Here is a 21,268-nt window from a genome sequence, read left to right as displayed (position 1 = left end):
TCTGTGATAAGGCATATAGTTCCGAAACCAGACGTATCTGGTGTAGTTAGATATGACAAGCCTTAAGTCTGGAAAGCTTCGGTATGTGTTGGATCTGTGTAATGCTACCATGTTTTAGATGCTTGACTGTATTATAGCAGGTGGTCACGTGTGCTGCTGATGTTTTGTCATATTAAAGGAACATATCGTAAAACACATGATATTATAATTATAACAATATTACATTGTTTGTACATAATCAATTTGATATTCGAAACATTTTAAATAAAAATCTCGTGGTTTTCTTTTTACAAAAATATTATTTAACTGTGTGGGAGAGGGAGGAATGATTATTTTTTTTTGATTGCTCCCTTAGGTATCTTTTCATCCACTAGCCAACAGATAGCCATTGCTTCTATCTATCAATGATTATTCGAACATTGAGACTGTAATTAAGGTTGCCAAAACCAATTTTCATATCCCCATCATGCCAGTATTACTCTACCGATCTTGAGAAATTGAAAAAGGAATCTGACACCACCGAGTCCGATAACTCGGCCTCCGCCACCGGGGTTATCGATAAAACACACAACGAAGTGTTGTTGTACTACGACCACATATACCCATTCACGACATCAAAAAATGTTGTTAAGCAATATTTGTCTCGATTCTCTTTACCTTGGAGCACCACCTACGACAATGAGAAGTTGAAACAGAAAGTATGGGACTTGTCGTCGCCGTTGCCCACCACTGCCAACATCACTGAGTTTGTCCCACTCAAGAGAGATTGTGGGGCGTTTGTCAAATTCAAATACCCTCCAGGGATCCCTGCCACTCAATTCATTGAAGAGGTACGAGAGAACGTGGAGAGGAACGAGCGGGAAAGAGTCAATAGCAACATCCTCACAAGACTCTTCCATGAAATCTGGAGAAATGCACCAAAAGTGTACTCTGTAAAAGGTACACCATGGATTGAAGACTTGCGCCGGTTCCCCAGCCCCAAGCTCTCGGTAAAGTTTGAAGGTGATCCATTGACCGAGGAAGAGTTGTATGTGTTGTTCCGTCGATACGGGTTGATCAATGAGATCGAACCAGGTGCCACCGAGGCATTCGTATACTTTCACAGCACGAGAGCTGCAATTTGTGCTAAGCACTGTATCACGGGTATGGTGTTGAATGGCGGCAAGACCACGCTTCACATTCAGTATGTTGCCATTAAAAGATCGAATTTCTTGGTTCTGTTGATCTCCAACCACACCAAAATTGCCATCCCGGTGTTGATTGCGCTTTTGGCCACGTTTGCTGTTTTGATATTTGACCCTATCCGGGAATGGTTTATCGAGTACAAGATTCTCCACAACAGGAAATCATTTGACCAGTTTAAAGAGAGCAGATGGTTCAAGTACCTTTACATTCCTTACAGGACTATTATCGGATGGGTGTACAGTAGTTATGACTACATTGATAGCCAAATCCAGGAGGTTACAGGACTGACCTGCTCCGAGGAAGGCGATACTAGCAACGGTTCAAACATTGCTGATGGACAATCAGTTTGTGACCTAAAGAATGAGAGCAACATGTTTTGGATAGAAAGATACGAAAAGTCAAAGCAGCTACAGTTATGGATCATGGAGAACGCCAACACATTTATCATTGTCAAGGGGCCACAAGGGTCTGGCAAAGAGGAGTTTGTGTTGGAGCACAGTTTGGGATCGGACGAACGGTTAAGCAAAAAAGTCTTGGTGCTTGAATGTGACCAGTTGGGTAAGGCACGGTCAGACAACAATTTGATAGACACGACTGCGTCACAATTGGGGTACTTTCCAGTTTTCACCTGGACCAACACGGTGTCACGCTTTGTTGATTTGGGAGTGCAAGGATTAACTGGGCAGAAGTCGGGCTTGAGTGAGAGCAAAGAGACGCAAATCAAAAACATGTTTCTGTTGGCGACGCAGGCGATTCGGAAAATCACCATTAACGAGTACAACAAATACGTCAAGAGTGTCGAGAGAAGAAACAAGAGATTGAAGGACGACGAGAAAATAGAGGTCCTTAAAGAAGATCAATTCTTGCAACAGCATCCTGAAGCCAAGCCAATAATTGTGTTGAACAAGTACAGTCGTCGTGCTGACGTGCTGCTGAACGATTTTATTCCTCCTTTGATTGCAGACTGGGCATCTGGGCTTGTGCAGAACAATACAGCACATGTGATATTTTTGACAGCAGATGTTGGGTCGCTCCAGCTTTTAAATGATGCTTTGCCAAACCAGGTTTTCAAGGACATTTCGCTTTCAGATGCATCCATATCCAGCTCGAGGCAGTACGTTTGCGATGTGCTTAAGGTGAAAGATACAAGCACTTTGGACCAATGCCTTGAGCCTTTGGGTGGTAGAATGTTGGACTTGCAATCGTTTATTAGACGTATCAAGTCTGGGGAGAGCCCGCAGCAAGCAATCAACGAGATGATTTCTCAGGCTGCTGAGTTGATAAACACGTTTTTCTTGAACAGCCATCACAAATTTGGGGCTGGAGACAGCAACTGGGACCCATCACAGGTGTGGCTCATTATGAAGTTGTTGTCTGAATGTGACACCATCAGCTACAGTGAGTTGGTGAAGCTGCCATTGTTCAAAGTATCGAAGGAAACATTAGAAATTTTGACGACATTGGAGAAGTACGATTTGATATCCTTGAAGCGTGATAAGGGGGTGTTGGATAAGATATCCACGGGTCGACCATTATTTAAGGCGGCGTTTGCGAATATCATCAGTGACTTGCGAATTTGGAAGTTGTACGAGACCGAGTACATTGGACGGTTGATATCACTTGAGGTCGCCAAGATTCAGAAATTGGAAGAGGAGTTGGAGAGAATCTACAAAATTGGTAAAGTGGATGGTAGAATCGATTATGTGTCACAGAAAATTGAAGCGTCTAACAAAAAGATCTTGGATTTGGAAAAGCAAGCTGCAGATGTTGCGAGTTATACGGGTAAAACAGACGGCAAATCGTTTTTAGGAATAAAGTTTTGAAAGAAGTGGATGTGGCGTGGCCTTGTACATATAATTGCCTAAATGTATAATTTATCTATTGTCTTAAGATTGTTATCGATATAACTGTAGACTGGACAGAAAATATACTAGATGAAGGAGGGAAAAACAAACCTATTTATAATTAATAGATCTAGGTGCCAATCACAACCACATCTAGTAATAGTTCTATGAACTTACTGGCTTATCAATTTTTTCTTTGAATAGATAATTAATGCATGTAATGAGTTTTTGGCCACCTGGTATATAATAGTGAAAATCGAGTCTTCTGAAAGTTGAAAAATGCATAGTAAAGACTGTTAGAAAAGATTGACTCAATGATATTTAGTAATCATGAGTATTGAAAACGAAAATAGTTTTAGTTCAATAAATACACAAAAAAACGTGGAAAATCTTACACATCAAACTCAAGTTTAAGAAATACTAGGAGTCGCACTACATTAATACAAGAAGAACAAAACAGATTCATCGTAAATTTCCCAAATTAGCAACAGCTAAGTAAGTAATTATCAGGCATGACAATGTCCTATTAATTGAATAGTCTTTGGTCTTCAATAAGTTAGAAATGAGATGTGTAAGAGCGTAAAAAAAAAAAAAGGTTATAAAGTGAGCATTAGCATTTTTTCGGAATTGGCAACCACGTGGGACCTGCAATAATTAAAAAAACAAAATCAGACTAATTTCGGCAAACTAACACTACTGGTTTAATCTAGGGGGAACTGAAAACAATAGCAAAGGGTTTCACATCAAATAAAACGATTCTCTCAAATCAAAGTGGTACCCAATCAACAATAAGATATGAATGGGTTATTATGCTCAAAGTTTTCTACAGTAGTAATATTATTAAACAAACATCAAGAAAAAGTTAGAAGCTAAAAGAGAAAGAGTTTATCACATCATTAATAATTTGTTTGCAGTTAGTTGCATTTTTGATGTTTGTGTCACATAATCTTGAAATTATTGTTCGCTGGTGATTGTGTTATTATCCTGGAAATTGGTTTTCCTTTTTTTTTGCATTTTGGTTAATTAATTAATAGATTGATTGGTTTGTAGTAAAATTATCAAGAAATACTATGACAGACACGTGTATTTGAACTCTTTCAATTTGTGCTTTTCAACTCTTTTTTGTTTTATTTAAACAAATGTAAAAACTACCAAACTACCAAACAAGTGAAGTGGTTACTGTAATCCCAAGTCAATTCATATTGTTGTGTACTTTCGACTTGGTAGAAGGTACACTTGACTTGAAGAGACCAAGTTAATGCCAGAAATAATAACTAGTGAAAAACTGGCTAACGTTACGTTCCGCTATTATTTTTTCTGCGTTATAATGTTGCTGGAAGAAAAGAAGTAATTTTATTTTTATCTTTACTGACAATTTCAATTATATTGTTTTGTCTAATTTTAAACCATATGTGACAAAGCCAAAATCTTATATATGTATTAGCTAAGTGAAAAGTTGACAGTATATAAACTAATTCATATCATCATCATCTCATTATTTGAATTTCTCGATTATGAGCGAAATCTTGTCTTCTTTTATAATTGAAACTTTATTTACTTCAAGAGTGAAATTCACACTAGACTACTAATCTGACATTCAAAAAGCATAGTACTTTTATTCTTCCCAAATTCAAATTCAACTTCGATTTTTATCTTGTTTTTAAAAGCAACAAGAAACATAAGAATACTCAAAGTTTCGTTCTTTTTAAATTGATTTTGTTATTCATTTCAAATAAATAATTTATTACATTCAAGTGTATTTTTTTTTTTTGAATCTTTCAATTACTTATTAACTTTTTACAAGAATTCTTTAAAATACAACATTATTAATTTCATTGATAAACTGCAACCTCATAACCAACAAGAAGGAAATTAAGAAAAAAAAATAAGTTCCCAATAATATCCAAAATCTCAAAAGAGCCAAAAAAAAAAAAATAATTCATAATAATTGTCCAACTGAATTCAAGGTTTATTTATTTTAATTAGGTTAAGACTATTCCACTTTTCTATCACTTAATTATTCTCCCCTCCTTTATATTCACTATTCTTCAATTGGTCGTTGTATTTTTTTTTTTTTTGTCTTTTCCCCTTTCTTGAAACAAGCATACAAATAAAAGATCATGTCATCTAGTGAAAATCACGGCTCCATTCCAAAATCAAAAAGTGCTGCTCCTTCATCAAGCGAAACAAAGATGCTCTTTGGAACTAAATTAGATCATGAAATTTATCCACCTTGGAAAGATTTTTACATTTCTTATAACCATTTGAAGAAATTATTGAAAGAAGGAGTAATCCTTAAAAATAATTGGACCGATAAAGATGAACAAAACTTTGTTAGTGCTTTGGATGAAAACTTGGAAAAAGTCTTTGGTTTCCAGCACAAGAAGTTTGATGAACTAAATGACGAGTTGAACGAATTACAGCAACAAACTGAAAGAACTGATAGCTTTAATCTTGAGTCATTCCTGAAAGAATTGGATAAGATTTTGGACGAAGCACAAAATTTGGAACATTTCCAGAGATTGAACTATACCGGTTTCATCAAAATTGTTAAGAAACACGATAGAATTCACCCGGAATACTCAGTTAAACCATTGTTGAATGTTAGATTGAAGAAGTTGCCATTCCACTCTGAAGATTATTCTCCGTTATTGTATAAAGTTGGGACTTTATACCAATTTTTAAGGGACAATTATGAAGTAGACCAATCATTATCAAAGTTGTCTTCTTTCAACGAAGGTGCCACTAATGGTGAATTTCAATCGTTCAAATTCTGGATTCACCCAGACAATTTAATGGAAGTCAAAACTACAATTTTGAGACACTTGCCAGTTTTAATCTATAATTCCACCAACAACGATGACGACGACGACGATGATGATGATGAAGATGAAGATGATAGTAACAAGCACATCACTGGTGGCCAAACTATCAATTGTTTATACTTGGATAATGACCATTTTGACCTTTATAACCATAAATTGACCAAATTAAACAACTCGTCCACTGTTAGAATTAGATGGGTAGGAAAGTTGGCTGATAAGCCAAAGATTTCGATGGAAAGAAAGCTGTTTGACGTGAATTCTAACTTTTTTGTTGATGACAAAATTGAATTGAGACAAAAGTATATTAACCAATATGTCATTCAAAAAGAAATCCCAAAGAAGTTGGTCAAATTGAATGATGCTAATTCTGTTAAAAAGTTATTAGATTTTATTAAAGAGTATAATTTGCAACCTATTTTAAGGACAACATACAATCGTACTGCATTCCAAATTCCTGGAGACGATAGAATCAGAATCATTATAGACTCGAACTTAACTTTTATAAGAGAAGATTCGTTTGATCCGCAATTGCCAATCAGAGATCCTCAACAGTGGCATCGTTTGGATTTAGATAATTCGAAATCTCCGCAGCAATTCTTGAGGAAAGGTGAGTTTGTTAAATTCCCATTTTCCACTATGGAAATCAAAATTAAAAAATCATCTGCCAAGAACTTTAAAAAATTACAATGGGTTAATGAATTAATTAACTCATCTTATTTGGTTAAAGAAATTCCAAACTTTTCCAAGTTTATTCACGGGGTAGCCTCATTATTTTTGGAAGACGACAAGTTGGACAATATTCCTATGTGGTTCAATGAATTAGAAGGTGATATAAATGACGATTTGCCCAAATTACCTTCAAAAATCAATAATAATGGTATCACTGAATTGAGCAACGATGAAAATTTATCCAAGTTCAAATCAATGATACTTAATAACAAGACATCTAATTTCCAACCAAGATCAGCATCCTTTTCAGGATCCTTGTTGTACACAAAAGGCAATGATAGCGAGTTTGGAACTCAAAGGATTGAAACGATCGAGGAAGATGTTGGACCAAGCGATAATGGTGGTGTCAAGCCATTGTCGTCGGCAAGAGTAACCACCGATGATCAGTCTTCAGACTTTGACGAAGATGATGAAGAAGATGAGGACGATGACAGGAGACCCAACCCATTAGTTAGAATAATGAACTTGCCAAACCAATTTTCTAAATTGGTTGACGTTGATTCCGAGGATGAGGAAATTGATTTGCCCGTTGGAGTGACTAAACCAGACCAATGGATCAAAAACATGGGTCCAATTAAAATTGAACCAAAAGTTTGGTTAGCCAATGAACGTACTTTCAACAGGTGGTTGCACGTGACAACATTGTTGTCATCATTGACATTCATTATTTACTCGTCCACCAGCGGTTCCAATTTTGAAGGATTGAGTACATATCTTGCCTACTTTTACTTTGCATTAACTCTTTTCAGTGGTCTTTGGGCATATTATATATTTATGGAAAGAAGAAAGATTATTTTGGAGAGATCTGATAAGCATTTGGATAACTCGTTTGGGCCTTTGGTTATAGCTCTTGGGTTAACAATTGCGTTGATTGTCAATTTTATTTTTGGTTGGAAAAATTTAAACTTAGACCCCAATGATGAGTTTTACAATAACAACCCAACCCAAAAGAAAGTCCATGAATTTATGGTGAACATGGTTAATTAAACTGTATTACATTTGAATGTTCTGCAGCACATATATATATATATATATATATATGTGTAATTGATTTCACCCTCCCAAAAAAAAAAACAGTAAACTCTGTTTCTTATGTATTTTGTAAACTCTTGTTTTGTTTTAGTTATTAAATATAAATTATTACTATTGTAATTGATTGGAAGACTATTTTGAAAATTGGCAACTTCAAAGATTGTTGATAATACCCAAGATCCTGTATACAAGTATCTTATTTGGCACACGGTGTTTTCTTACTTTTCAGTCGTTGTTTTTTTAGTCTCACAATTGTTTAGAAAGAGGATTGAAGAAAAAAAAAAAATCAAATCTCAACAACTTTTGTTGGAATAATTTTAATTGCAAATAACAACAATGTCATTAAATATATCTTTATATACCGTATCTGCTGTTCTAATATTAGACAATGAGGGTAATAGATTATTTGCAAAATACTACAAATCGTCATTAGGTGAAGACTCAACTAATTTATCAAGCAAGTTTCCTCATCAATTTGACACTCAACAACAACAACTTAGTTTTGAAAAGTCATTGTTCTCTAAAACTTACAAAGTGAATCAGGATATATTATTGTACGATAATCACTTGATTGCATACAAGCAAACCAATGATCTTTTGTTGTATTTGGTTGCACCATTAAATGAAAATGAAAGTTTGATCTATTCAACCATGAATAATCTATTTGAGGCATTGACTATATTATTGGATAATACCGTTGATAAACAAACAATTTTAGACAAGTACGATATGGTCAGCTTGGCAATTGACGAAACTATAGATGACGGAATAATCATTGAATACGATCCTGCAACTATCGTGAGCAGAGTCACTAACCCACCATCTGCAGTTTATGAGAACGTGAATTTGAAGAATATAGATATTAGTGAAAAGGGATTGTTCAATGCTTTGTCGTTTGCTTCTAAGAAATTGGGTGAGAGATTGCAACAAGGATTGTAATGGAATGATTTCAAGTATGCAAGCTCGCATGGAGGCTAGTATATAAGGAAGTAGGCTGAGTCGATGAAAATATAAAAGTAAAGAAAGAACCTGATAAATACATATATAAAAATATTTTAGTCTGTAGAGAATCTTGATTCAGAAGTTTGATTTTTCATCTGTCAGAATCTCATAGCAAGTGAACTAGCTTCCTAAAAAATCAATCTACATTTGTAAATCAATCCTCCAAAACCACAGCAACCCCGGAAGACATTAAGCCTAAAAAGAGAAAGGTATAAACTCAAGTGTAGCTTGTGATGTGAGTGGGTGTGTTTGTAGATCTTTTCCAAATGTACATAAAGTTTATATTATATTATCAAGAAAAAAAAAAAAAAAAAATACAGATCAGCATTAGTTGCATCGAATCTCTTTGTATTGCACTCCTTTCCGATGAGCTTCAGAGATGCATTTCAACAATACATAGACCACCCTGAAAAACACGACATTGTTGTCTTCTACGACGAGAATGTGATTATTATCAAAGATATATTCCCCAAATCGACCAGACACTTGCTAGTCATTCCCCGAAACCGCCAGGTAAGCAGAACCCATCCGCTAGATGCATTCTGCACAGACTATCCAGAATTCTCCGGAGACAAGCTCTACAAAATGGTGCTGGAATATGTTGAGAAAGCAAAGGATCTTATCGTTGATGAATTGCTACATTACTCTGATGTGAAGGACAAGTCCCAACTTCTGGAGTTCAGAAACACGTTCATCAACGCCGGGGTCCACAGCATACCTTCCTTGAATAACCTACACGTCCATGTGATCACCCAAGATTTTCATTCTCCGAAAATGAAGAATAAGAAACACTACAATTCATTTACCACAAAGTTCTTTGTCCCCTTTGAGGAGTTAAATCCTGAGTTGAACGAGGGCTACTGTAGTCGCCGCACTTCCCAGCCTTTCTTAGAAACAGGGCTGGTCCAGAGAAACACCCAATACATTGTCCACGAACGCTCCAAGGAAGCTATGGATAAGCTTATCAAAACATCCCCTTTCAAATGCACGTCGTGTTCCAAAACATTTGGTAACCTGATGGTCAAGTTAAAGGCCCATTTACATGACGAGTATATCAGGAGGTATGCAAGTTTCATTGATCCCAACATTTTAATTCCAAACGGGGTTTCTGCACAATGTACAAATTAGAACAATAGAGGCTGTTTTTTTTTTTTTTTTGGGGTGGGGGGGAGAGATAGGATTGAATGCTTTAGACAATTTAGAACGTAAAAATATATAAAAAAAATAGAAAGAATACCAAACGTTTAAGCACTAGAGTTGGAAACTTTAGATTTAATTGTTTTTAAATAGGAGTAGTAGGTTTGTTAGATTGGTGGGAGCTAGCCGTTCCAAGTAAAAATGGTTAGTATACCAGAATTGGTATCTCTCTGAATTGTAGGAGAAAAGGAAAAAGGGTGGTTAGCATTGCACTCTCCAGACTCACCCCACTCTTTTCCCCATCAAAGCCTCTTGGTGTAAGCTGTTTGGCAAAAGTGGCGTTAGTTTGCTAGCCCGAAACAATCTCCTCCAATCAGAACTATCGCCTCACCCTTAAACTAGACGAATGCAGAAAAAAAGAGAAAGCACAAACGTATAAATTGCTTTGTTGGGGGTTTTGTGTTGTGTGGGGGGAACACAACTAAAAACTGAATCTCTCTGGAATAACAATTTTCCGTGGCAGACACCTCGAGGAAAAATAATAATAGTAACATCTATCGGAATAAATTAATGGTTTGTAAGTGTGTCACCGGGCTGTTTTCCTGCTGATCATCGATATAAAGAAGCAGCCTTCCCTTGTCAAAGTGATGAGGCACTATGCTTTACTTTTTGGCTCGAAAATTGCTACTCCACTCATGTTAGTGTTTAATTTGGCTAATTTATCTACATTGTGCTTGTACTAGCAACACCACCAACCACTTTTAGTCTCTTGTGCAGATACCATACGTAAACAAAGAGAAAAATTTTTCTGTGGTTGTTCCGAAACGCCAGATAGACTACGATTGTCTAAACATCCCATAATGCCCCCATTTCCCACCTTTTGGCAAAATGGGCACTGTTATCAAAAGTGAAGGTTTACGCAGTTTGCTATAAATACCCACGATTCCCTGCACCATGTTTTTACTGCTTTTTTTAAAAAAATACCGTTTCGAATAATCCTTAAATCTACAATAAACAACAACCTAGCAATGCTGTCCGTTTCACTGGAAAAGAATTCTGGCTTGTTTGGAAAGGATGTCTATGACGAGACAAAAGAAAACAAGCCCAAATACGAGCACGACGAAGGGTTGGAGTTTGGGTCAGACTTTGACTTTGATGGCGAGTTTGAAAAGTATGCTGCCATGGGTGCTGCCGAAAAGCAGTCGGGCGCTTGGATGACCAATTTTAAAAACCTCGAATTCCCTCTTGGGGTATCTCCGTCGACGTTGGTCACGACGTTGGGTATATTTGCTGCCTTCTGTGGTATTCTTTCTGGTGTCGACCAGTCGTTGATCTCGGGTGCTTCCATCGGTATGGACAAGTCGTTGCACTTTAACAGCCACGAAAACTCGTTGGTATCGTCGCTCATGCCGTTGGGCGCAGTTGCTGGTTCTATTCTCCTCACCCCGTTGCAGAAGTTTGGGCGTAAGAAGGCGCTCATGGCATCCTGTATCTTATACACGTATGTATCATAATCTTGGTTGCCCCATCACAGGTGCAAAGCAAGCACAAATTGGGTTCCTGTTTGTTTGTTTGTTTACTAACATGCTTTGATATAGTATTGGTGCAATTTTGTGTGCAGCCGCACCCATCCCGAAAGAATTGGCTGATGGCACCTTCAACAACCATAGGTCTAGGGACGTCATGTACGCCGGAAGATTTATTTTGGGAATTGGTGTGGGCATTGAAGGTGGTGGTGTTGGTGTGTACATCAGTGAGTCGGTGCCCAGTAGCAAGCGTGGGAGTCTTGTTTCGCTTTACCAACTCAGTATTGCCCTTGGGGAGGTGTTGGGGTATGCCATTGCTGCTATTTTCTACGAGGTGCATGGAGGGTGGCGTTTCATGGTTGGCTCCTCGTTGGTGTTCTCCACCATTGTGTTGATTGGTCTTTTCTTTTTGCCAGAGTCGCCGCGTTACTTGGTGTTCAAGGGGAAGTTTGGCGAAGCATTCAATGTGTTTGCGCGGTTGAGAGACTTGGGCGACAGACACAGCAAGATCGAGTTTGTCCAGATGGTCCAGGCTGCGGAGGCAGAAAGAGAGTTGCGTCTCACACAGAACAAGAGCAAGGTGTGGTTTGAGTTGGTCACCGTCCCCAGAAACCGCCGTGCCTTGGTGTACGGTGTTGTGATGATCACCTTGGGTCAGTTGACCGGTATCAATGCTGTAATGTACTACTTGTCGACGTTGATGAGCAGAATCGGGTTTTCCACAAAGAACTCAGTGTTCATGTCCTTGGTAGGTGGCGGGTCGTTGCTTCTTGGTACCATTCCGGCAATCTTGTACATGGACAAGTTTGGCCGTCGTGTGTGGGGGTATAACCTTGTTGGGTTCTTCATTGGGTTGGTGTTGGTTGGAGTTGGATACTCGATCGACATCGAAACAAACTTGGCTGCCGCTGAAGGGGTCTATCTCACTGGTCTTATTTTGTACATGGGCTTTTTCGGGTCGTATGCCTGTTTGACATGGGTTGTGCCAGCCGAATCGTTTTCGCTTGGGACTAGATCTCAGGGTATGACCATTTGCTCGGCGTTGTTGTATTTGTGGGCGTTCACTGTCACATACAATTTCAACAGAATGAAGGAGGCCATGACGTACACGGGGTTGACGATTGGGTTCTACGGTGGTATTGCGTTCCTTGGTTTCTTCTACCAGGTGTTGTTCATGCCAGAGACCAAGGGTAAGACTTTGGAAGAAATCGACGAGATATTTGAAAAACCATCGAGACAGCTTATCAAGGAGAATCTTCTGGGCTTGAAGAGATTCTGGGGTCGTTAAAGAGATTTGTTTTAATACATGGATCGTTTGTTTGTTTGTTTGTTTTCCCCGCTCTGTTATGTATCCAGTATTTAGTTGTCTGTTATAATGTTTATAGTCATGAATTAGAATCGATGTTTAAACGTTTGTGAAGGCTGTAAAAAGGGGGGTTCGAGGTGAATGCTCAAAGTTCATCAACCCTATTCCTTTGCTTTAAAAACATTACACAACAAACTAGCCCATTGTTTACACGAGGACAACGTTTCTTGAGTATGAGTCTTGGGAAACCTGGTTTTGAAAACTCCATTATTTTTGTTCTTGGTTAAAGTGGTCGTGTGGATGCCGCAAAAACAAAGAGTTGCACCAACAATCATAACAGAACAGACCTGGTAGAAAAATTTATGATTGAGAACTTTTTTTTTAAAAAAAAAACTCTTAACTATTGTAAACAAACCGCAGACATAAAAAGATACACCAACTGTACATAATGGACGATTCATTTTATTTTGCTCTACTAAGAATATCTATTGCTCAGATCTTGAAAGCTAATGGATTTGACAAATGCAAACCTTCAACTTTAAATGTCATGACAGATTTATATTTACAAACCTTTCAAAATGCCATTAAAGAATCACTCAAATGTAGCAATATGCGAACAAACTCAAACTCTCCGGAGTTACAAGATATTACACAAGCTTTGATCAATATAAGCCTTTTTAAGGCAAACGAAGTAACAAAAATTCACGATGAGTATTTTGAGGAGAGTCGATACAATACCAAATCGATTGAGGCGTTCTACCAGTGGTGCAAAAAAAGTGAACCTCTTGCTATAGAGAAAAAGTTGAATGAGGTACCTAACACTTTGATAAAGAATTTGATTGAAAAGAGAAAACTAGATATAGATGATGGGGAATCTGATCTAGCCAAGAGAAAGCGGAAGCATAAAGAACGTCAGGAATTCTATAACCAATTGAAATTGAACGATGATCAAAGGCATAGAGTGGATGAAGACGAGTTGGATGAGGATGTAATAACAGAAAAGGATAAACTTACTTGGTTCAACTATCTAATTGAGAAAGACTTAAAGTTGGGCCATGATTTGAAATATTTGCACACGGATCCAATTATAGTCAAAGAGTTTTTAAAATATCAAAATAATTATAAATTTCATCCAGTGGGTGTAAACAACGACAAGGAAACAAATACAAATTGGGACAGAATCCAAAATCATTTAAAGCATTTGAATAAAACGGACCATATTGTGTGTGAGGTGTCGCCTGAAGAGGTTGCTCCGAATGAGAGCGATAAAGACATATTGAAGTCATTGACAAACGTCAGTTCTTTATTACCATACAACTTGAAGTATGATGAAAATCTTTTGGAAGAGGATTTAACAACGTTTAATAGGGCAGAAGTAATGCTGAATGAAGAGGAAGGTAAGAATGATGAACCTCGACCCCTAGATGATGAAGTGGAACAAACATCTCATGTGATGACCTTAAATGAGGGCGAAGTAAATAATGATGGTTTATTAATAGATGATGCTGGAATAGGGGGTGAAAATAGTTTAATATTTATGTAAATTGATGGGAAGAAGAGCAAATCTACGTAATTGTTGGTTCATACTTGCATGAATTGATTAAGATGTTTCTAACGTATTTTTTTTTTTGTTACTCTTTGACTTGGATCTGCATATATCAGTGGAGAAGCCAGGTATTGCCAACTCAGGTGACAATCATGTTATGCAGCTTGTTGAAAACAGCTCGATCAATATATGAAACAATGTTTGGTCCGTAAATGAGATTTATCTTGGCTTTCCACAGTGAGTATCAAACCATCCAAGATTTTGAAAGTTAAAAACGTAAAACAAAGAAAAAAAGAATCAGTATGTGAGTTGGAAGGGAGGAACTCCGTTATACCAAACGTTTAGCTTTTGCTAATACAAGAGTTAAAAGTTTTTTCAAACCTTTTTGTTTCAATTGATATCTATTTTACGACAATAAGCTCTCTCCTGAATATTTTATCCAAGAAAATAATCACACCAACTATCATACGATATAATAGATGGCAGAAGAAGTTGCATCTTCATCTTCCATGGCTGCCGAAAAATGGAACACCATCTGCTACCAAAGTCACCCTCCCAAAGTTTATCAACATGTGTGTCAAAACAATATTAATAATAATAAAACTAATTATTCCCAATTGAGTAGGTCGTGTACTGATTACAAAGATGTAATCAATTTATCCGTTTTGGGAGTTAATTTTTTAAGATTGAGATGAAAAACCACGTAGGATGAAGAAGTACAAAAACCATCCAAGCAACTGAAACCTAATATACACACAAATGCTTGTTTGAGCAATAATTTAAGTCAGTTTTTTTTTTTTTTGTGTTTGAAGAAAACAGAAAAGCATTATAATAATTGTGGGTGGTCTAGCTAAATAAAGGACAACTCTTTTTTGTAATATCTACGTTATTGTACGCGGAAATACTTACCCCCGATAGAACTTTTTTGAGATTGGTGATAATAGAATGGAGAACGGGGCGTGAGTGGGGTTGGGCCAGGCAGAATTGTTTTACTGGATGTGGACAGCATGTATAGGTAGGCCAAATTTCAGTACCATGTAAGAAAACTAATCTTGCCAATCAAAGATATCGGACAGCTGTACGACCTGTTATTCAGTTATTCATGCTGTTGTTTTATAGCTTGTTAGATTATTTCTTCTTGCACTTCATTTTTACCAGTTAAAGGATGCATGTCCCAGTAGTCACACAAAGTAATCAACTACATTTACAAACTTTATATGTCCTAGAGCAATGACGCGTCAGTTTTTTAATTGTCGCGCTATGCTTTGTTTTCTTTTGACTAATAGTTTTCCACCTCGCCCGCTAAAGGATAGTTCCCCCCTTTAAGTTTTCTATTGTTAGATTGAATTTTTGCTTAGTATAGCGGTATTCCATTTCGTTTATGTCGGAACAATTATACACTCAATCAAGAATACAGAGAAATTATGAAGAACACTTTTTAAAACCTGGTTGTCAGCATTATTATATTTTCTTGCCAATTGTCGTTTTTTTTTGTGTGTGTGTATTGATATATATTCAACGTTGTTTTCCTTGGTCAAGTATTTTTTTTGTATTATTTATTGATATTCCGATTTTCTGTTCTTTTATTTATTCTTGCACTAGTTCCATTTTATTATTGACACTAAAGTTCCTTGAAAACACTTGAATTTGGGATTTACATAACTGATCACTGACCAAATATTTCTCCCGTTGAAAATAATAGATTAAATATACACCAACACGTCTACGAGCTCCTGATAATTTTTTTTTTTTTTTTTTTTTTTTAGTTTTGTTCGGTTCCAATCATAGTTTTGCGAGAATTAAAAATCAAAGCCAGATTAAATCAAATTGGACGATATATTTTCAATCAAAACTGTTTCGAAATCTTTTTCATTTTAATATTTCTGGCAAATTTCTCCAAGTCAGATTACATTAGAGACTTTATTTTTATCTTGATAGACACTTTCACTTAATAGGTTTCCAGTTTATAACATCGACATACAATGTTAAATAAGAATTTGAATTTACTGCTTAAATTGAACAAATTGGATTTTGTTCCACCAAACAGCAACTTTGGGGGAGGTTCTAGTCCTTTTACTCCAGTTGACCAAACTTTGAAGACACCTTTAGAAGCACCTCAACACCAAACTGAATTTCCATTACCACACCAATTTCAGCTGCAGCATCAAGGATATCACGGAAACGGGAATCAATCCTCACTATATCAAAACCCAGAGGTTAATGAATCCGACGATATTCTTACCGATATTGATGAGCCATACAATATGGCTAGAAGAAATTTTACATTGTTTTTTACAAACCAATTTGACCAAGTATTGATTTCAATATATTCCAGCATCTTGTCATTGCCAACCACTACCCCGTTTCTGGGAAATATTCCGCCTAGTGGATTAGTCAGTAAGGTTGCCAACGAAACAATAAAGGAATTGATTAGAGTCACTTCTGGGTCCAAGAATACACCTGTATACGATCAATTCAATATAATCAACCTGGATTGTCTTCGGAGCCACGAATATCAACCAATAATTTTACAGTTGATAAGAAAAAGGTTATTAGAGATATGCCATAGCAAGAACAATACTGTTAACAAACTACCAGAGTCCACGTCTATACTGCTCAACAGTACGGTGACAAGAAATTCTTCTGTCTCCAACTTATCCTTGAGCGATATGAATCTAATGAACTACAATAGCTCAAGTCAAAATAACGCTACAGTGAACTTGGCAAGATCGCGGTCGTCGTCAATCAACTTGAGAAAGCAGTCTCTAACGAGAAACAACTCCAACAATTGGCTACATGTTGGAAACATTAACAATTTGAGACCGAATGGAAATCCAGATTTTAATATGAGTACAGATTCATTGCAATCGTTCCAAGATTTTGTTCCTCAATCAATAATTAATCGTACATCCAATGGCAATGGTAATGTCAGTGTGACTAATACCAGTAATAATTTCGTCAGTTCTGCAAGTAACGTTGGTCAATTAAATTCTATGATGATGGACTATCATATAACTCCCCCAACTTCACATAAGGGTTCCGTAAGTTCGACTAACCTGCCATACAATATTGTCCATAATCCTTGTACTTCTGATTCCGAAGAATTCCAGTTTTTACAAAGGTCAAGATCTTCGTCAAGGGGTAACAATTTACCACAAGCACTAAATATCAATACTGATATGTCTAATCTACAGGCTTTGAATTCATTACAAGGAAATTCAAACAATTCCAAAAATGTGCAACTGGGACTATCGTTGGACTCTCCATTCTTGTCTGCTACAACTCCAGGAGACGAATATTTTAGTGGGACACTGTTTGCCAATTCAAGCAATAACCTGACTGTGGCTGGAGTCAGTGCAGGTGCTAACTCTGTTGAAGGCACAGAAACAGGTTGTGACACTTCTAAAGCAAACTTACCTAATCAGTACAGTTTAAGCGAGAAGAAAAGAGACTCTTTGAAAATGAAGCGTGGAATTCATTAACAAGAGATATGTCAGCACGTTTTGAGTTCCGCACTGTTGAAGCAAAAGTTAGAGTAGCTCGCCAACTACATCATTAACAACTTCAAATGAAAACACTAAGCTAATAACGAAAAGTGCAGCCCAAGAAAGATGAATAAAAAATAAAAAAAGGGACTGACCACTGGTATATGTTACAATGCCTCTGTCTATAGTAATTGATATTAGTTTAGAATGCTGATCTGTAAGATGGAAATTGGAACGAAACAATGTCTTCCGTTGGAGTTTCCACTGGTAAACTTATTTGGAAACAGTGTGATAATTATTGTGATTAGTTAATTGCAAAACGCCGTTTTCTCCATGTTATTTTAAATCTATGGTCTCCCTATTGAGAGTATCCTAATTCTCTAAGTTTCAGCGAAAACAATTCAAATTAGCGAATTTTACATTTGTTTATCTTTTTGACTTATGATTATTTCCTGCACGTGGCGTAAAACTGTGTCACGTTCAAGACCTTTTCAAAATTCATTGGCCCCGCGCTGATAACAATTGCCTCTCCCCTTTAAACGGACACGTGAGCAATCTAAACCTGGAACTGTTTTGTTTGTAAAAGATGATAGAGATTTTGAAATGCGGCATTTGGCGGATACGATAAGAGCAGGTCAAGGCGTTTTCAAACAAGAGAGTTAGAGATCATCTAAGACATTCTTAGGAAGAAAAAAACAACATTAATCGACCGGCATTAAACGAAATCGGCTTTATTATTAGAGATGACGTAAGATAATAGGGAGGGGGGTTCCGTTTGTCCCTTTTATAACTTACCATTGGCTCTTTTACTGACTTCCAATACTCGGTATAGTATCAGTATGGAGGTAGCTAGATATATCCAAACTGCAAATGTCTATCTTGTAAGAACATATCACCAGTAACTCCAGAAAAAGAAAAACAATAATAATTGTTATATCGGATCGATGAACAGCAACAACAACAACAACAACCCGAGGCTGTGCATTCATTGTCGGCCGAATAAATAAATTAGTTACCAAAAAGGGGGTGATTGAGTTCAAAAAAGTGAATCACAATCTACTATTTGACATTGTGGCTGAAAACGTTCGTAAATTCTTACAAACGTTTTCTTCTGTTTTTAGTTTTTTCAAAGTTTTCAAAGATTTTAATGACCACAAAAATTAGTCATACGTAGATTTGGTTATTTATTTTTTTTTTATCTATATGATAATTATGGCGGTAGCAGTGTTCTTCTAACGTTAACCTAAGCCGATAGAAAGATATATGTTTACATTTGCAACACAAATTCATTGGCATATCAATTTTAAGATAGATTTGTTTTTAGTTGTTTATCAAAGAGTCATTCACATGGGTTTCTAGCCGACCTTACCAATTTGCCGTTTAGAGATGTAGAAATCAGAATGCAAGATCCCTGAATGAACAACTATAAGTACCACGAGTAGTCCACCAGATTACCCTCCCAATTCAATGCCAATAAACCAATTACTAAAGAATGACTTTCTTCCATAATATTAATCATTTTGCTCATAGTGGAATGGATACGTCTGTTCCTCCTTCGCCAACAATTAACATGTCGCAAGAGTTTGCTGAGATCATTTGCAATTCTCAGGATACCGATTATTCAAGTTACAAATATGTAATTGGTGTGAATGATCCACCAGTTGATATTGAAGTAACCAATGCTGCTAAATATTTACCAAATGAAATTGAAACAATTGCACATTTGAAACTCATGAGAGCTTTTTCAGTGATGAAAAAAAAAGTTGTCGGTTTAACAGATTCTAACAATGCTGGTAAGCTTTGGGGAGCTTTTGTTGCCAGAGCTGTTCGTCGGTTTATTGTGTTTGTTACAGCAATTAAAAAAACTGTTGCTAGTTCAGGCAAGGCATACGATGAACCCTCGATCTTCGCCCTTGCTAATGTAAAAAATTCTGAATTGGTTGCTACAGTCAATCAATTACTACCTCCATTGGACGTCATTATGGTCTGGCATGCATTTTTGTTGAATCCAAAATCATTTTACGACACCTTTGTGAGATGCAACTTCTTAGATTTTGCTAATTTTCCATTGCCATTGCACAACATTAACAAGTGTATTGATGATTCCAGTTTTGAATTCAAAGTTTCTCAAATATTCAAGCGTAACTATTTGGATCTAATAAAAAAATACACTTCATACTCATTGGATTTGCAGTACGACACAAACGAAATCAGGCTGTACTATGATGAGACATTATTTATATATTGTCCAAACTGCTATGAAAAGCTTTCTGGGGGTGTTTCTTGGATAAACAATGAAAATACTGGATTTGCAAATTCTGATTTGAGAGCAACAAATATTAACTTTGCACAGTCTTCTGAATGCTATTGCACAAATTTTCCTATCATTACTCATGAAGAGTTAAGAAAGCTTCAATTGTTTGCCGATGCTACAAAAGCTGGTACTTTACAAGGTGTGTACAAGCATTTTTCGAAGGTCATGTCTGCACCGGGATTGATTGACCGAGACCCACTGAATTTGAGTATTGAAATGGCACTCAAAATCCAGGAAATATGGGAAACCCACAAATATGAAGAGTTCCCAACAATGGTAAAATCCATTATTTCACAACTCAAAAACCCATTGACTGGAGTTTTGCTTGTGGAGTATTTAAACAACCAAACAATTAGCATGACAGTCCCTGGTGGAATTGAGATTGGCTATGATTTGGTTTCTGCAGTTATGCAACAAGAAAGATTTGTAAACAAGATGAATAACATTAATTGGTTACAGTCTCCACATATTAAACAAATTCTAACTGAGTCTTGTTCAAGGTATGCTAATTTCTTTACAATGTTGACTGACCCTTGTTTGACTCAAGAAATGTTGATTCCCACGTTAGATATCGATTTGGTCTGGAGAACTCATAGATTGCATTTATCTGGTTATGTCTTTGATTGCCGGAGTTCTGCTTGTCATTCAGTCATTGATGGCTCACTTCATGAAGGGAGATTGGACAATAGTTTTAAAACTACAGCTGATACTTATCAATTTCGATTTGGTGAATCCTATAACATCTGCTATTGTCAACAATGTATAATTTCAAAATCGGATACAGCACTAGCAACAAACAAAAGTATTGTTGCTGAATCCAATATGGAGGTAAAATCTTTATTCAACTTTGAAACATCGCCGTCGTTTGTTGGTGCAACATCTGTCAGATCTATGAAGAATAAAGTTGCGAAAAAAAGGTCCAGATCCAAATCAAGTTCAAATTTGAGTACAAGTTTGAGTTTTAGTTCAAACAGTTTCTGCACAGTTGATTCTGTAATGGACGATCCGTTAACTCCAATTGAAGAAAAGTTGGAAGATTTAATTTCTCCTATTTCCCGCAGTGGGCTCTCCTCACCCAGTTGGATGCCGCTTAGTTTATGTCAATCGATGTCGAGTTCCGATTTTTCACTTTTTGAGACTGGTACTACAATTGGTGAAGATTTAAATTGTCCATCAGGTGATTTTGATGCTGGTTTTGATGATCAGGCGATTACTTTTGGTGACATACGGAACGAATTGTTGGATTCAACTTTGTCCACGATTTTTGGAGCTGTTCCAGAGTTATAGTTTAAACACTATTTAGTTTATATTATTTCAATTCTTATTATGGTAATTCT

The 21,268-nt window shown here is 36.6% G+C and overlaps 7 protein-coding genes and 1 pseudogene across 7 annotated transcripts, besides 1 other annotated feature; all 8 read left to right on the top strand. All coding sequences in view use genetic code 12, as the record gives it.

Moving 5' to 3' along the window:
- The first annotated feature begins 404 nt into the window (after nucleotides 1-404).
- On the top strand, nucleotides 405-3,008 carry CD36_28820 (annotated as a pseudogene).
- Nucleotides 405-3,008: a sequence feature (Similar to S. cerevisiae RNA12;~in-frame stop codon).
- A 2,141-nt stretch (nucleotides 3,009-5,149) lies between these two features.
- Nucleotides 5,150-7,570, top strand: CD36_28810 (polyphosphate synthetase, putative; the record flags this gene model as incomplete). Its single annotated transcript, XM_002421878.1, has 1 exon — nucleotides 5,150-7,570. One exon carries the CDS (start codon nucleotides 5,150-5,152, stop codon nucleotides 7,568-7,570), a length of 2,421 nt encoding a protein of 806 aa, XP_002421923.1.
- A 381-nt stretch (nucleotides 7,571-7,951) lies between these two features.
- On the top strand, nucleotides 7,952-8,554 carry CD36_28800 (Clathrin adaptor complex small chain, putative; the record flags this gene model as incomplete). The annotated part of the gene is made up of 1 exon (XM_002421877.1): nucleotides 7,952-8,554. The coding sequence occupies one exon, from the start codon at nucleotides 7,952-7,954 to the stop codon at nucleotides 8,552-8,554; it is 603 nt and encodes a 200-aa protein (XP_002421922.1).
- Nucleotides 8,555-8,983: 429 nt separating this feature from the next.
- CD36_28780 (histidine triad (HIT) family protein, putative) lies at nucleotides 8,984-9,745 on the top strand (the record flags this gene model as incomplete). Its single annotated transcript, XM_002421876.1, has 1 exon — nucleotides 8,984-9,745. The coding sequence occupies one exon, from the start codon at nucleotides 8,984-8,986 to the stop codon at nucleotides 9,743-9,745; it is 762 nt and encodes a 253-aa protein (XP_002421921.1).
- Nucleotides 9,746-10,782: 1,037 nt separating this feature from the next.
- Nucleotides 10,783-12,568, top strand: CD36_28770 (proton-coupled fructose symporter, putative; the record flags this gene model as incomplete). Its single annotated transcript, XM_002421875.1, has 2 exons — nucleotides 10,783-11,255; nucleotides 11,353-12,568. 2 exons carry the CDS (start codon nucleotides 10,783-10,785, stop codon nucleotides 12,566-12,568), a joined length of 1,689 nt encoding a protein of 562 aa, XP_002421920.1.
- A 466-nt stretch (nucleotides 12,569-13,034) lies between these two features.
- On the top strand, nucleotides 13,035-14,129 carry CD36_28750 (TBP-associated factor, putative; the record flags this gene model as incomplete). Its single annotated transcript, XM_002421874.1, has 1 exon — nucleotides 13,035-14,129. One exon carries the CDS (start codon nucleotides 13,035-13,037, stop codon nucleotides 14,127-14,129), a length of 1,095 nt encoding a protein of 364 aa, XP_002421919.1.
- A 1,985-nt stretch (nucleotides 14,130-16,114) lies between these two features.
- On the top strand, nucleotides 16,115-17,614 carry CD36_28740 (conserved hypothetical protein; the record flags this gene model as incomplete). The annotated part of the gene is made up of 1 exon (XM_002421873.1): nucleotides 16,115-17,614. One exon carries the CDS (start codon nucleotides 16,115-16,117, stop codon nucleotides 17,612-17,614), a length of 1,500 nt encoding a protein of 499 aa, XP_002421918.1.
- Nucleotides 17,615-19,109: 1,495 nt separating this feature from the next.
- Nucleotides 19,110-21,218, top strand: CD36_28730 (conserved hypothetical protein; the record flags this gene model as incomplete). Its single annotated transcript, XM_002421872.1, has 1 exon — nucleotides 19,110-21,218. One exon carries the CDS (start codon nucleotides 19,110-19,112, stop codon nucleotides 21,216-21,218), a length of 2,109 nt encoding a protein of 702 aa, XP_002421917.1.
- Nucleotides 21,219-21,268: the final 50 nt, after the last annotated feature.

This window comes from Candida dubliniensis, chromosome R (assembly GCF_000026945.1).
Source record: "Candida dubliniensis CD36 chromosome R, complete sequence".
NCBI classification, from domain to species: Eukaryota; Fungi; Ascomycota; class Pichiomycetes; order Serinales; family Debaryomycetaceae; genus Candida; species Candida dubliniensis.
This window is presented reverse-complemented; position numbering and strand designations above follow the sequence as displayed.